A 12051-nucleotide genomic window follows, 5' to 3' on the forward strand; every position below is an offset into this window, starting at 1 on the left:
ACTGCAGTGGCCATATGTTTGAAGGCAAGTCAGATGACTGTATCAGCATTTTAATTAAGTCAGAGCTTCTTAAATCAGAATTTTAGCAGCTGGACAGTCAGAGGATAGTTTAGAGAGATATGATCAAAGTAAAGAAAAAAACTTTCTTGGATCTTTGTGTACTCATACCCAGTTTGGAAGAAAATCTGTGTGCTTTAAATATCACATTTACAGTGTTTTTGGGGTTGTTGTTTTTTTGTACCCGGGCTGTGGTGATTAACTACTATGGAAGCCCATCTCTGCCAGCGTGATGAAAAAAAAAAGATCCTGTAAGTCATTATAATGACATGTCAAAATAGTTTGAGTTTTGAATCTCACGATGAGATTTCTCAATAAAAAATTACATAGGATCTCAGAATAATGAGAAACAATACAAAGACAATTGTTAAGATACTGAGTCATTATTGCAAGAAAGTTTCTCAGTATTTCGATTTGATTATTTTTATTAGTTTGAGATACTAACTCATTTTGAGATATTAAGTCACTATTTTGATATACTCAGTCATTATTTAGAGATTGATGATAATAACTCTTTATTTTGAGATACTAATGATGTTATTATTTTACTAAAGCCACTACCTTGAAAAACCGGGGTCATCCCTATGTTCCCAGGGTTCTATGTTTCCCGGGTTCTATGTTCCCCACTTAACCCTGCAAAAAAGCTTCTATGTTCCCCGCTTACACAAAAAGGGTTCTATGTTTCCCGCATAGTTGAGCGGGCAACATAGAACCCGAGGAACATAGAACCTTTTTTGCGGGGTTAAGTGGGGAACATAGAACATAGAACCTTTTTTGCGGGGTTAAGTGGGGAACATAGAACCCTGGGAACATAGATACGCTCCCAAAAAACCTAGAGCACTCGGAGAGCGAAGACCTCCGCCAAGCAGCTCGAATTTCCCGCCATTTTATTATTTTTTCCACTTCGCTTCGACTGATCACCACCAAAATTTTATCCACTGTTCCTTGTGCCATTATCAACATTTCCTGAAAATTTCATCAAAATCCGTTCAGAACTTTTTGAGTTATTTTGCAGACAAACAAACAGAAGAAAACATAACCTCCTTGGCGGAGGTAATAAGTCAATTTTTGAGATACTAATTTATTATTTTGGGATACCAACTCATTATCTTAAGATAATAAGACATTTTGAGATACTAACTCATTATTTTAAAATGCTGACTCACTATTTCAAGATACTAAGTCACTCTGTTATAAAACTAAGTCATTTTTTGAGAGCTGTAGTCATTTAGAGAAACTAAGTGACTATTTTGAGATACTGACTCATTATTTTGAGGTACTAATTTATTTTTTGGGGATACTAACTCATTATCTTAATATGGTGTCATTTTAAGTTGCTAAGTCATTATTTTGAGATACTAACTCACTATTTTGAAAAAACGAAGTCGATTTGTGTGGGTCATTATTTTGACATACTTAATACTCAAGATACTAACTCACTATTTTGAGAAACTAACTCATTATATTGTTATACTAAGTCACCTTTTTAAGATATTAAGTCATCATTTTTGAAATACTCATTATTTTGAGGTACTAACTCATTATTTTAAGAGGGTTTTTTTTTTAATTATTTTGAGATAAGTCACTATTTTCAGATAAATAACTCATTATTTTTAAAGATTGTCTAATGACTTACAACATCTTTTTTCTAATCACACTGGCAGCAGTGGGCTTCCATAAAATACAGACCAGATAATTAGCTTCCAATAATGTCAAGTGAAAACTAAACAAACCCTGAGAACCTTTGTGAACACTGACCAGTCTTCCTTCCACTCCGCCTGCCTGATGTGTTTACCTTTCCTCCATCTTCCCCAACTGGACTCTGCTGCTTATTGATCAAGACCAACCTCTCCTCTTTATCGCACAGCAGAGATTATTGATCAGGCCTCCGTCAAGGGACGACTTCAAAACAGCTTTTCCTCCTCTGTGCACCATACACACGCACGCACACACACACACACACACACACACACACACACACACACACACACACACACGGATGTTTTTCCTGTCTCATGTTTTACTTTCTGTGTTTGAGTTGCTCCCTAAAGCTCACCTCGACTCGTTTGATCTCTGCTTGGTAGCTTGTGCCTGCTAACACAGAGACACACAGCTGGTTAATATGGATTCTTCTTTCTGCAGGTGGTACAGCTGCATGTTGGGGAAGAAGTGTAGCCTGGCACCTTTGAAAGAGGAGCTGAGGAAGCAAGGGGTGAGTACAAACCCAGGCAAACGCACAAATGCATCTGCATCCTCTGCAGTCAATCAGTTACAAAGCAGCCACAGCTTTTGATCTCAGTATGTTCATGCAGCAAGGTGCCCCTTCTGTGCAGGGTTTGATAATGGCTTGTTAAAACAATCTTCGCTTCGCCTCTCAAACCCCAACACCCTTCTGGGACTCTGTATTGACGTTAGGAGCACACGGTCGTCACTGTCAGGGCAGCAAACACACAGAGAAGTCAAACACATCAGCTCTTTCTAACACGCCCACTAAGCAGTGTCACAAACGAGCCATGAAGGTGCTGATGTCTGGTAGCGGTGCATGACTGCATCACACGACACTCTGTAGCTAACATGCATTAGCGTCATTAGCCTAACTAATAGCCCAGCACATGACTCCTGACTGCTGCAGGCCTCTGGTCCTGTGCCAGTCACTTCCCTCACATGCTCAAAAAACACAACCAGAAACTCCACCTGCCATCCCTCAAAGCTCCTCCAGAGGTTTTCGGGTGCTGTCGCTGCTCATCAGAGTGAGTGCAGCCTTGGCTAACGTCCAGAGACGAGACTGTTGCCTCTTTTTAAAGTGTGTGTAAACAGAAACCTGGCCTAGTTAATATGCTAATGCTTTTATCACCCATTACTCCATCTCCTCTCCAGTGTCTCCTCATCTCTTTTTGTGTTTTTTAATTTAGCAAATGTGAACATCCCAGCTACAGAGCTGGCTGACCTCTGACCTTCAACTTAGTGACCCTCCTCGTCGTATTTACAGAGGCAGTCCTAAGAGACACTTAAAGTGCTCTGTTAGCACGAGGCTTTTCACACCACATGTGAGTCTTCCTCACATCATGGATCTTTATTTTCTCTCCCACTATCAGAGATGTGGAGCTCACTGAGGCCAAAACTCAACGGCAGGAGACACGTCTCAGTTTACATCAGATTGTAATTCCCTCACCTTCACCAAACCTGCAGACTGAGCAGTTTACGCTGCATCACACTATCAAAGAGTGTCACATGTCAAGGAGTCAGTGCGGGCTTTCTAGAATGATTTGGTTATGTAAAGCTGTTAAATCTTATCACATAATGTTCAAACAGTGATGTCAGACTGGTTCAGTGGCTCCAGCTGCCTTAAGTTTTATTTATGGACAAAGGTTTTATGTTGTTTTGATCCATCATTTTATTCCATTAGTATTGAATTCATATATTTTTCAGTCAGCATCGATTGATAAGGATGCGAGCGCTGTCATTTCCATGGATAGGGAAGCAACCATATTTTCTTCCCATTGGTGTAAAGTTAGTTATTTTTTTCTGGTCATGTTACACAGGACTGTGATGGTGTGGATGTTTTTTTACTCGGGTGAAAAAGCAACGTATCGCCGTGGTTTGGTTAAAAACAAAATGATAATAACTGAGGTGATGACAATGTTTTTGTCACAACACCAACATTATGATTTCAATACGATACCTGCCTAAATATCTTGATACCGATACTGAAAGAATACCACTTCAAAAACCTAAAACATTAGGAAATAATTTGACTAAATGGCCTGTACACTGCTAATAATCCAGGAAGGGTCAGACTTACAGTTAATATAATTTATATTTATTATTCACACTCAATAAAATTGCAGTTTATGTGCTGTTTAGTGTCTTTTGTTTGTTTGCATTTTTATACATGTAGGTTTGCTGTTGACAATGAATTAGTACAATTATAACAATAATTAGATGATTGTAAATAATTAGATCAAAGTCATTGTGTTATTAAAGCTTTTACATATTACGCAACAATCTGATGTCCCCTAGATATCGGTGAAGATTCTCAGTCACCCAGGTCCTGGTAATCATAAGTGCTGTATCGTAGGCTTGCTTAAGTTTCTTGAGGACGTTTCTCCTCTCATCCAAGAAGCTTATTCAGTTCAAACAGACTGGTGCAGAGTTACAGGCTTCAAACTCTGTGTGGGTGTGAACCCTCACAGAGTCGTTGACCCACCCAGCCATCTTGTGTGTCAAGCCTGCCTGTGACTCTGCACCAGTCAGTTAGAAGTGAAGAAGCCTCCAAAGTCCAGTTGTCTACGATATAGCACTTATGATGATGTCCCTGTACTTGAGTTTATGTGATTTCTTTGATTTTGATGTTAAATCTACAACCAGATATAATAATAATAATGATACACTTTATTTATATAGCACTTTTCATGTCATAAAATATCAGCTAGTAAAAGATAAAATACGGAAGGCCAAAGCTAAAATCAAGATAATAAATGGGCATTAAAATCAATAAGATTGCAATAAAATAGATAGCTCAGATAAAGTCAGGATATGCTTTCCGACAGAAGAATGTTTTTAGGAGAGACCTAAACGAAGCCAGTGACTCATTACTATTACTACTCCAGATCAGAGTGCATTTTCTCATGATAGAAAAGACTATTGACAAAAATGTACATCATGATTACCATATCAGTATTGATTGGGTACAAATTGATCATTTATAACTGGTGTTGTTGAGCTACATAATTGGTAACCCCTGATTTTTGGCAGCATGCAAATTATGGTGAGTCAACATTACCAGTGGGAATGTTTAGAGATGTTTGCCACTTTAAGTTAGCTAAAATAATAATAATAATAATAAACTTTATTTATAGAGCACCTTTCATGCACAAATGCAGCCCAAAGTGCTTGAACAAAGCAATAAAAAGATAAAGACAAACAGTAATCATTGCCCTTAACTGCCTTGTCAAACTCTGATGGTGACAAAGGTTCTTGTTTGACTTGTATATCCGAGGGCATAGACACCGTTTGTTACCTGTCACATTCACTAACCTGTCAGCTTGTCTCTTGGTGAGACACTTCGCTAAGTTGGATGTGTCATCTCCTTTGTTCTGTGAAGTAGGGTTGCAATATTATACCGTGACATGAAAATTGACAGTTATCAAACCGTGTACATTTGCTTATGTATGATATTCTGAAGAAAAATGCAACTGGACGGAAAATCTCCACATGTAGTTATTTTGCCAAGGGAGGGCTTTTACACAAACTTCCATTTAAAAAAAAAAAAAGAAAAAAAAAAAAAAAGTTTCAATTGTAATAATAAAACATTTATTCGACGACAAAATAACCCATCTCTTTTCTGTCCTTGCAGGGTTATTTTGTCTTATAGTAAAAATAATCTTGTAATACCGGGTTACCGTGATACCATGAAACCGCGGTATTTTCTGAGACGGTTATCTTACCGTGAAAATCTCATACCGTTGCAACCCTACAGTGTAGGTTTAAAACATCTTTTACAGACGACCTTTGTGGTGTCCTTGGGCTTACCCTGACTGTTGCCTACGTCAGCCAAATAATGCCATATTCCTTCTTGCCTCTGTGTTGTCGAAAAGCCTTGAACAGTCTCCCACTATGCCTGCAGGAAGTGGAGGCAAAGCGCTGCACAGATACTCAGCAGGTAACTATTAGTGTGCGTGTTGCGGCGGACCACTGTTGCACATTGACGCAACTCGTAGGAAATACAGCTTATTAAAACGCTGTCATGCTTAAAGTACCAACACTAATAAAATGGGGTATTGTACAATTTTAATGGCATGATATTGCAAATATTTTAGTGTCAGTATACAACACTAAATGACGGTTACAAGCTCAATACGGCAGTAATGTGGTTCTCGTCTAGCCCTAGTTACAAATATTTACCATTTTTTTCTAAAAATCTTTTCCAATGTATTTGCAAGTTTTTATATGTGTAATCCTATAATTTGGAGTGCTGTCACACAGCCAAAAATAACAGAACAACTACATACTAAAATGTAATTAGAGAATCACATTATTAAGCAAAGCTCATCAGTTTATCTGCAATAATGTCCATTGTATTCAATGTGTGGCTCATGTTGCTAGTCTGGTGACTTTAGTATTGTAGATTTTAAAGTAAGCTGTGCCTTGTGAAGTCTGCGGCGTGCAGCGATCGAGGCAGTGCTGATCTTTTTATTTCATTCTCAGGTACCCAAAGTGACGCACACAGAGTTCTGCCAGGGACGGACGATGAGGTGGGCGCTGGCCTGGAGTTTCTACGATGATGTGACTGTTCCGGTAAGTCTGAGGAGAAATTCTGCCCTTTTGTTCCCTTTAGAAACTCCAGTCCTGTTGCACATTTTAGGCTCAACAGATTGTTTTGGGGCCATTATTGCTGGGTAATTAAATTCAGCACCGATATGCATCAATGATACCAAGACATAGGCTTGACATTTGGTACCATAAGTCAATACATAGGTAAGTAATCTCAACGGTTTTGGTCATTCTGATGCTTGAACCGGGTATTTCCAAAAACCTAAATGCTCCCTCCTCAATAATGCACCACCTCCACCCTCCCGCCCCTCTCTACACTGCATCCTCTCTCCCTCCAGCTCCGTTCCATTAGAAGCACTTACTACTTCCTCCTCTGGGGAGATGTTTGTGTGATTTTTAACATGCTGTATCCAGGCAACAGTTGCCAGGGCAGGACTGTGTGCACACACACCAAACCATTGTCTTGTCTGGACAGTGAGAGAGTTGGAAATAAATAGAAAGCAGCGACAGTGAAGTCGCCACAACAGCTAGATAACTGATAATAGTGTTTGAGTGACAGCAGATCGAGGCGGTCAGCAGGTGCAGCAGAGGCTGTGTGACGGCGACTGTTTGTGTTTTGTTGGTCTCTTCTCTGTTTTGACCTTTTCAGCATAAAAGCAGTTGAGCAGAATGATTGGCCTACATTTCTCCTGCCACCCTCCTCCTCCTCCTCCTCCTTCTCCACTTTGACGCACATCCACCGTCATTTACACTCAAGAGCTTCTCGCCATCATTGCTACACAGACCCCCCCACCACGTGTGTGTGCTTACATGACAGTAGTTTCTGCATGTGTAATCCCTTACATGGTTGACTACCTAATTCTGCTTGCATGCATGTGTTCCTATGGACGTCTGGTATATTTGTATGTTGATGGGGGTGCTCATTAAAGTTACATATAGACTATAACATATGTGACATGCATGCAGTGGTGACCTACTTACCCCTTTATTACCAGGTCAGCCTGCAAGCTACTATTACTACAATTATATTCACCTTGTTTTCTTCCCTGTTGTCAAGTTTGGTCAAACTTTATTTAACCACACAGGTGACAAGATGTCTTCTACAGGTGACCGTTAAACTAAAACTAATGTACCAATCTAAATCTTTTGTAGCTTTAGAGTGAGCTGTGTGAAGTCTGAAAGATTGGGTGCTTTTTATTACCCTAACTTATGCTTCCTTGGGTCCACTCTTCTCCCGTGGCCCCCAGAATCATTCCCCCTCTGCCATCATGGAGGATATTCCAGTCCTTTTAATGCACCTAGAGGAGATGAGGAGAGAAGAAGCTTTTGGAAGAGCTTAGAGCGAGGACATTCTCTTCCTCGCATCTCTCTCACATCCTTGCTGAAAGGAGTTAAAGGCTCCGATATTCGAAACAGACGTCAAAGAACTAGCGGTGATGGAGGCTGACTGTTGCCTCACAGAGCCTGTGTTTGGAAAAGTTGCAGCTTAAAACATTGCAAAGACTACAGTCAATGGCCAACTAGCATGTATGGTCTGCGCCTGCGTGAGAGGAAGTAAGTCTCTAAACCAGCAGCATACTAATTAGCCAGTTAGCACAATAACACCACAACCCATTGGTGAAAGAACAAAGGATATCAACCGTCAGCTTGCGAACAATAACACAAACTTTTACGAACCCCTTTTGCTAAAGAGCTCAGTGACTAGGAAGTAGTAATATGACAAGTTTGTTTCAGTATTGCGAACTATTGACTTTGGTCTTTTGTTTACTTTCCTCACTTCTGTTTTTCTTCCCATGCACTGAGTTGGAGTGATTTCATTCATCACCAGCTCTGACGTGATTCAGCATGCTAAATCGGCTGAAAAAAGTTGACAAGGGCCAACTAGTGCCAGCAGGGACACACTATAAGAACTAGAGCGTGAGGTACTGACAGACGGCAGACTGTCAGCTTGGTGTGTCAGGGCCGTAAGATGCGAGGGGAGAGAGGAGACACATTAGCATAATGAAAAGCACTGCTGTTTTGTAAATCACACCCATAGACTGTATAATAACGATAGACGACATGACAGCTACCTAAAAGTGAAGCCAAATCATCTCGATCGCCCCCTGGTGGCTGGCCTAGCCAGCCTAACCTAACCTATAACCTATATAAAGGACGATATCTCTGGTTCTGCCGCATCGATTTTGGTTCTTTTTTTTAAAACCTGATTTATTTTTTATTTTTATTTATTTATTTTTTAAAAAATTTTTAGATTATTTTTTCGGGCTTTTGCCTTTAATGAATAGGACAGAGTGAAATGGGGTGAGAGAGAGAGAGAGAGAGTGGGGGGTTGACATGCAGCAAATGGTTGCAAGCCGGAGTCGAACCTGCGACCGCTGCAGCGAGGCGTAGCCTCTGTACATGGGGCGCCGGCACTATCCACTACGCTACCGACGCCCCTAAAGCCTGATTTATGGTCCTGCGTTAAATCAACGACGTACCTACGTCGTAGCGTACGTGGCTACGCAGGAGGCTCCCCGTAGCCCCTGGCGTAGCCTGACGTGTACCTCCCAAAAATGTAACAGACCGAGAGGGCTGTGATTGGTTTGCTTGGTAGCAACGCATTTCCGGTTCCGTATTTCCAGATTGCGCCATCCCCGCCATCTTTAAACATCTTCTGTTGCGATGTAGATGTTGCAGTATTAACATACTTTCTTCGACATCCAACAACTCCAGCAAGGTTCTCTCTCTCTCGGTCGCCATTGTTCACTGTGACCAGAAAAGCCGGAAGCTAAACAAAGAATCAACTAGAGACGACAATAACCATTCAGGAAAGGAACGCAGCCCCCTACTGCTCTGGCGGTGAATTGCACCGCGACAAAATGGAGTGACGGAGAAGTTCGAAGGGTTCACGACGGCGTCACGGCAACGATGTAGGTACGTCGTAGGTATGCCGCAGGACCATGAATCAGGCTTAACTGTTGATTTTGATCTGACGATGTTATACGAGTTTATTGCTAAATCAACTGAGTAAATCTGTAAAATCAGTATTTGGTCATAGCTTTTATCTTGGTATCTGTCTCTTTCTTGCACACCCTCCCCAGTATATTGTCCTACAGAGGCTTTAGTTTAGTGCAGCCCTAGAAAACATGAGTATCGTTTGACCACAGAGCAACACAGCTGTTGACTACGAGCCTTTTGTTCTTGGGTGTTTATGAAGTAATTCAATATTTAATTCTCCTTTTTAAAGGTGGGATATTATAAAGACGTTCTCATTACCAAGAGGGAAAGATGCAGAGGACGGATAAAATTAATTGGACTGAAGGAAACAAGATGCAGATAAAGAAATCCAGCAAAAACAGACACAGGGACGGACACTGTGGATGGTGAGATTAGAGCACATGTAGACAGAATAGACGGAGGCAGCCAGGTTTTATCTGAGCCCTGGGGCATGTTGTTGCTCACACAGGCCTCTGGCAGGAGGAGGTCCAAGAAGTCCAGAGTTCAGGAGTCCATGCAGGGGCTGCTCGGACTTGACAAGAAGTAAATGGGGGCTGGGAGAAGAGGGGTGATGTTTGCCTGAAGGTGATATCTGCAGCATGGTGTTTTTCCGTGTGTGTGTGTGTGTGTGTGTGTGTGTGTGTGTGTGTGTGTGTGTGTGTGTGAGAGAGACTTGGAGAGCATGCAGTGAGGTGAGAGTGTGTAAGTGGGATTAATAATGGAGTGAAAGAGCAGCAGAGTCAGAAGAGGATGTGATTCAGTGGAGAGTTTCCATGCTCTTTGTCTGTGAGTCTTTGCATCGGTGCATATTGACTTAATGTGTTTGTGTTTAATTTTTTTTTCATTTTTCATTTTATATACTTTATTAATCCCCGAGGGGAAATTCAATTTTACACTCTGTTGTTTATATACTAATGTATTAGTGCATGAATCTATGTCAAGGATGCTGCGTACAAACAGACAGGTTTGGAGTGATGGATTTTATTGATTTCTTTCCTTGTACAATGAGCTGCAGGGCCTGCAGAGCGTGGAGTAAAAAAGGGGGAAGAGACGTCTGTGAGAAACAATAAGAAATAAAAGAAGCTCTAACAAGCAGCCAGACGAGGCAGCGTTCATCATCAACCCATTAATTAAATATGTCTGGCCCTTAAGAACATGCATCCACAAGGACCATCATTTTAACTAAAAATCAATGCATGGTCAAGACTGAAAAACCTCTGATTGGGAGTGAAAATGAAGCACATGCAAGAATGTGAATTTATTTATTAATTTCAGACTCTTGTTATTTTTCAGAGCCAAAACGTAAATATATATCATACTATAAATTTACACAAAGGGGTGCAAACTCTTCTGATGCTTTAAAATGAAGTAGTGATCAAAAGTTGACTCTGAGATCAGTGCAGCAGTGTGAAGGTCACAGTCTGCTCCTTCCCTCAGCTGTTTGTAGGTCAGTCGGCCATGCTGTCTGCTCCGTCACACTACAGTGTGGCTGCAGACCCCCGCTGTCTCCCCTCTTCCAGTCAGCCTGCAGTAGCTTGCCAGTGCAGCGTTGACTTATTGGCTGCCGTGGAAGTGTAGGGGATGATCGCTGCAGTGCGTCTGTTGTATTGGGACTCGGCTGGGCAATAACCTCCACCGCCATCGCAGCGTGACATTAGAGGGGATTAGAAATAAGGAGTGGTGGTTAATTCACGGCAGGTTCAGGAGGAGCTCACGTGGTTTGAGCGCCCTCCTGTGGCGTATAAGGAACACCCATCTTCTGTTTGACCACAGATTCTTATCACAGCAGGATTTTCATAATAAATGTAGAAACTCAAACAGAAGCAGTCCCTCCATATCATCACTTGAAGCGTGTGGTGGTGGATTTTTCTGCAGACTCTGCCCTCTGCCTGTCATTTCTTCTTCTTTTTGTTACGTGATTGGGACAGTAATAGGCTTGAATCCCCAGGTGATGTCAGGGCTTGATGAAAAGTAGTGAACAGGTGCCAGACAGGAGACACAGCACCAAAAAAATACAAATATAGTGAGGAGACACGCCAAACCAGTGAATTTGGAGTTGGCTTTTAATTCCAATTTTGCTGGAACAAAAGTGATAGCAACATCGAGATAAATCAAATCAAGTTAATTTAAATAGCCCATCTAAAAACAATCGCAGTTGACCAGAGTGTTGTACAAAATAAAAGAATGACACACAAATATATAACAATATAAAATGTATGTGTCTGTCTTAAATCAACCAAAGGCCATTGAAAACATGTACGTTTTAGGTTTTGTCTTAAAGTGTCAGTCGAGGGGGAGCATTTGATTGAGAGTGAAAGGTTATTCCAAAGCTTTGGAGCAGCTACCACAAAGGCACATTGTCCCTTACCCATCAGCCTTGTTCGAGGGACAGTTGACAAGAAGAAGACATTGTTTGGAGGATCTAAGAGGTCAGGAGTTGGAGTAGGGGCAGAGAAGTAAATAAATGTATAGTCAGAAAACTACAAGCGTTGTAGATACTGACCACATCAACAAAAGTATATAATCAATAATCATTGATTTAAACTGGTTTGTGATTGAGATCTTAGTGTTTGGGGGTAGAAGCTGTAGAAAAACAAAAGTGAGAAAAGTCGCACACATTGCGGTCAAGGTTAGCAACTGCATGACATCACTGGTCCTCTGATTGGATAACTGAGAAAAGAAACATTATACCTAATGTCTAAAGTATGTGTGCTATTTTACCTCTGTGTGTGCACTTCTTTG

General features: G+C 41.1%; 1 protein-coding gene across 1 annotated transcript in view; it reads left to right on the forward strand.

The window, feature by feature from the left end:
• mettl16 (methyltransferase 16, N6-methyladenosin) overlaps positions 1-12051 on the forward strand; it is a 37178-nt gene that overhangs the window by 21485 nt on the left and 3642 nt on the right. Inside the window, exons 7-8 of the mRNA XM_050062521.1 lie at positions 2200-2269; positions 6265-6354. Of these exons, the coding sequence (XP_049918478.1) occupies positions 2200-2269; positions 6265-6354 (160 nt within the window). The remainder of the gene's footprint in view (positions 1-2199; positions 2270-6264; positions 6355-12051) is intronic.

This window comes from Epinephelus moara, chromosome 2 (genome assembly GCF_006386435.1).
Source record: "Epinephelus moara isolate mb chromosome 2, YSFRI_EMoa_1.0, whole genome shotgun sequence".
NCBI classification, from domain to species: Eukaryota; Metazoa; Chordata; class Actinopteri; order Perciformes; family Serranidae; genus Epinephelus; species Epinephelus moara.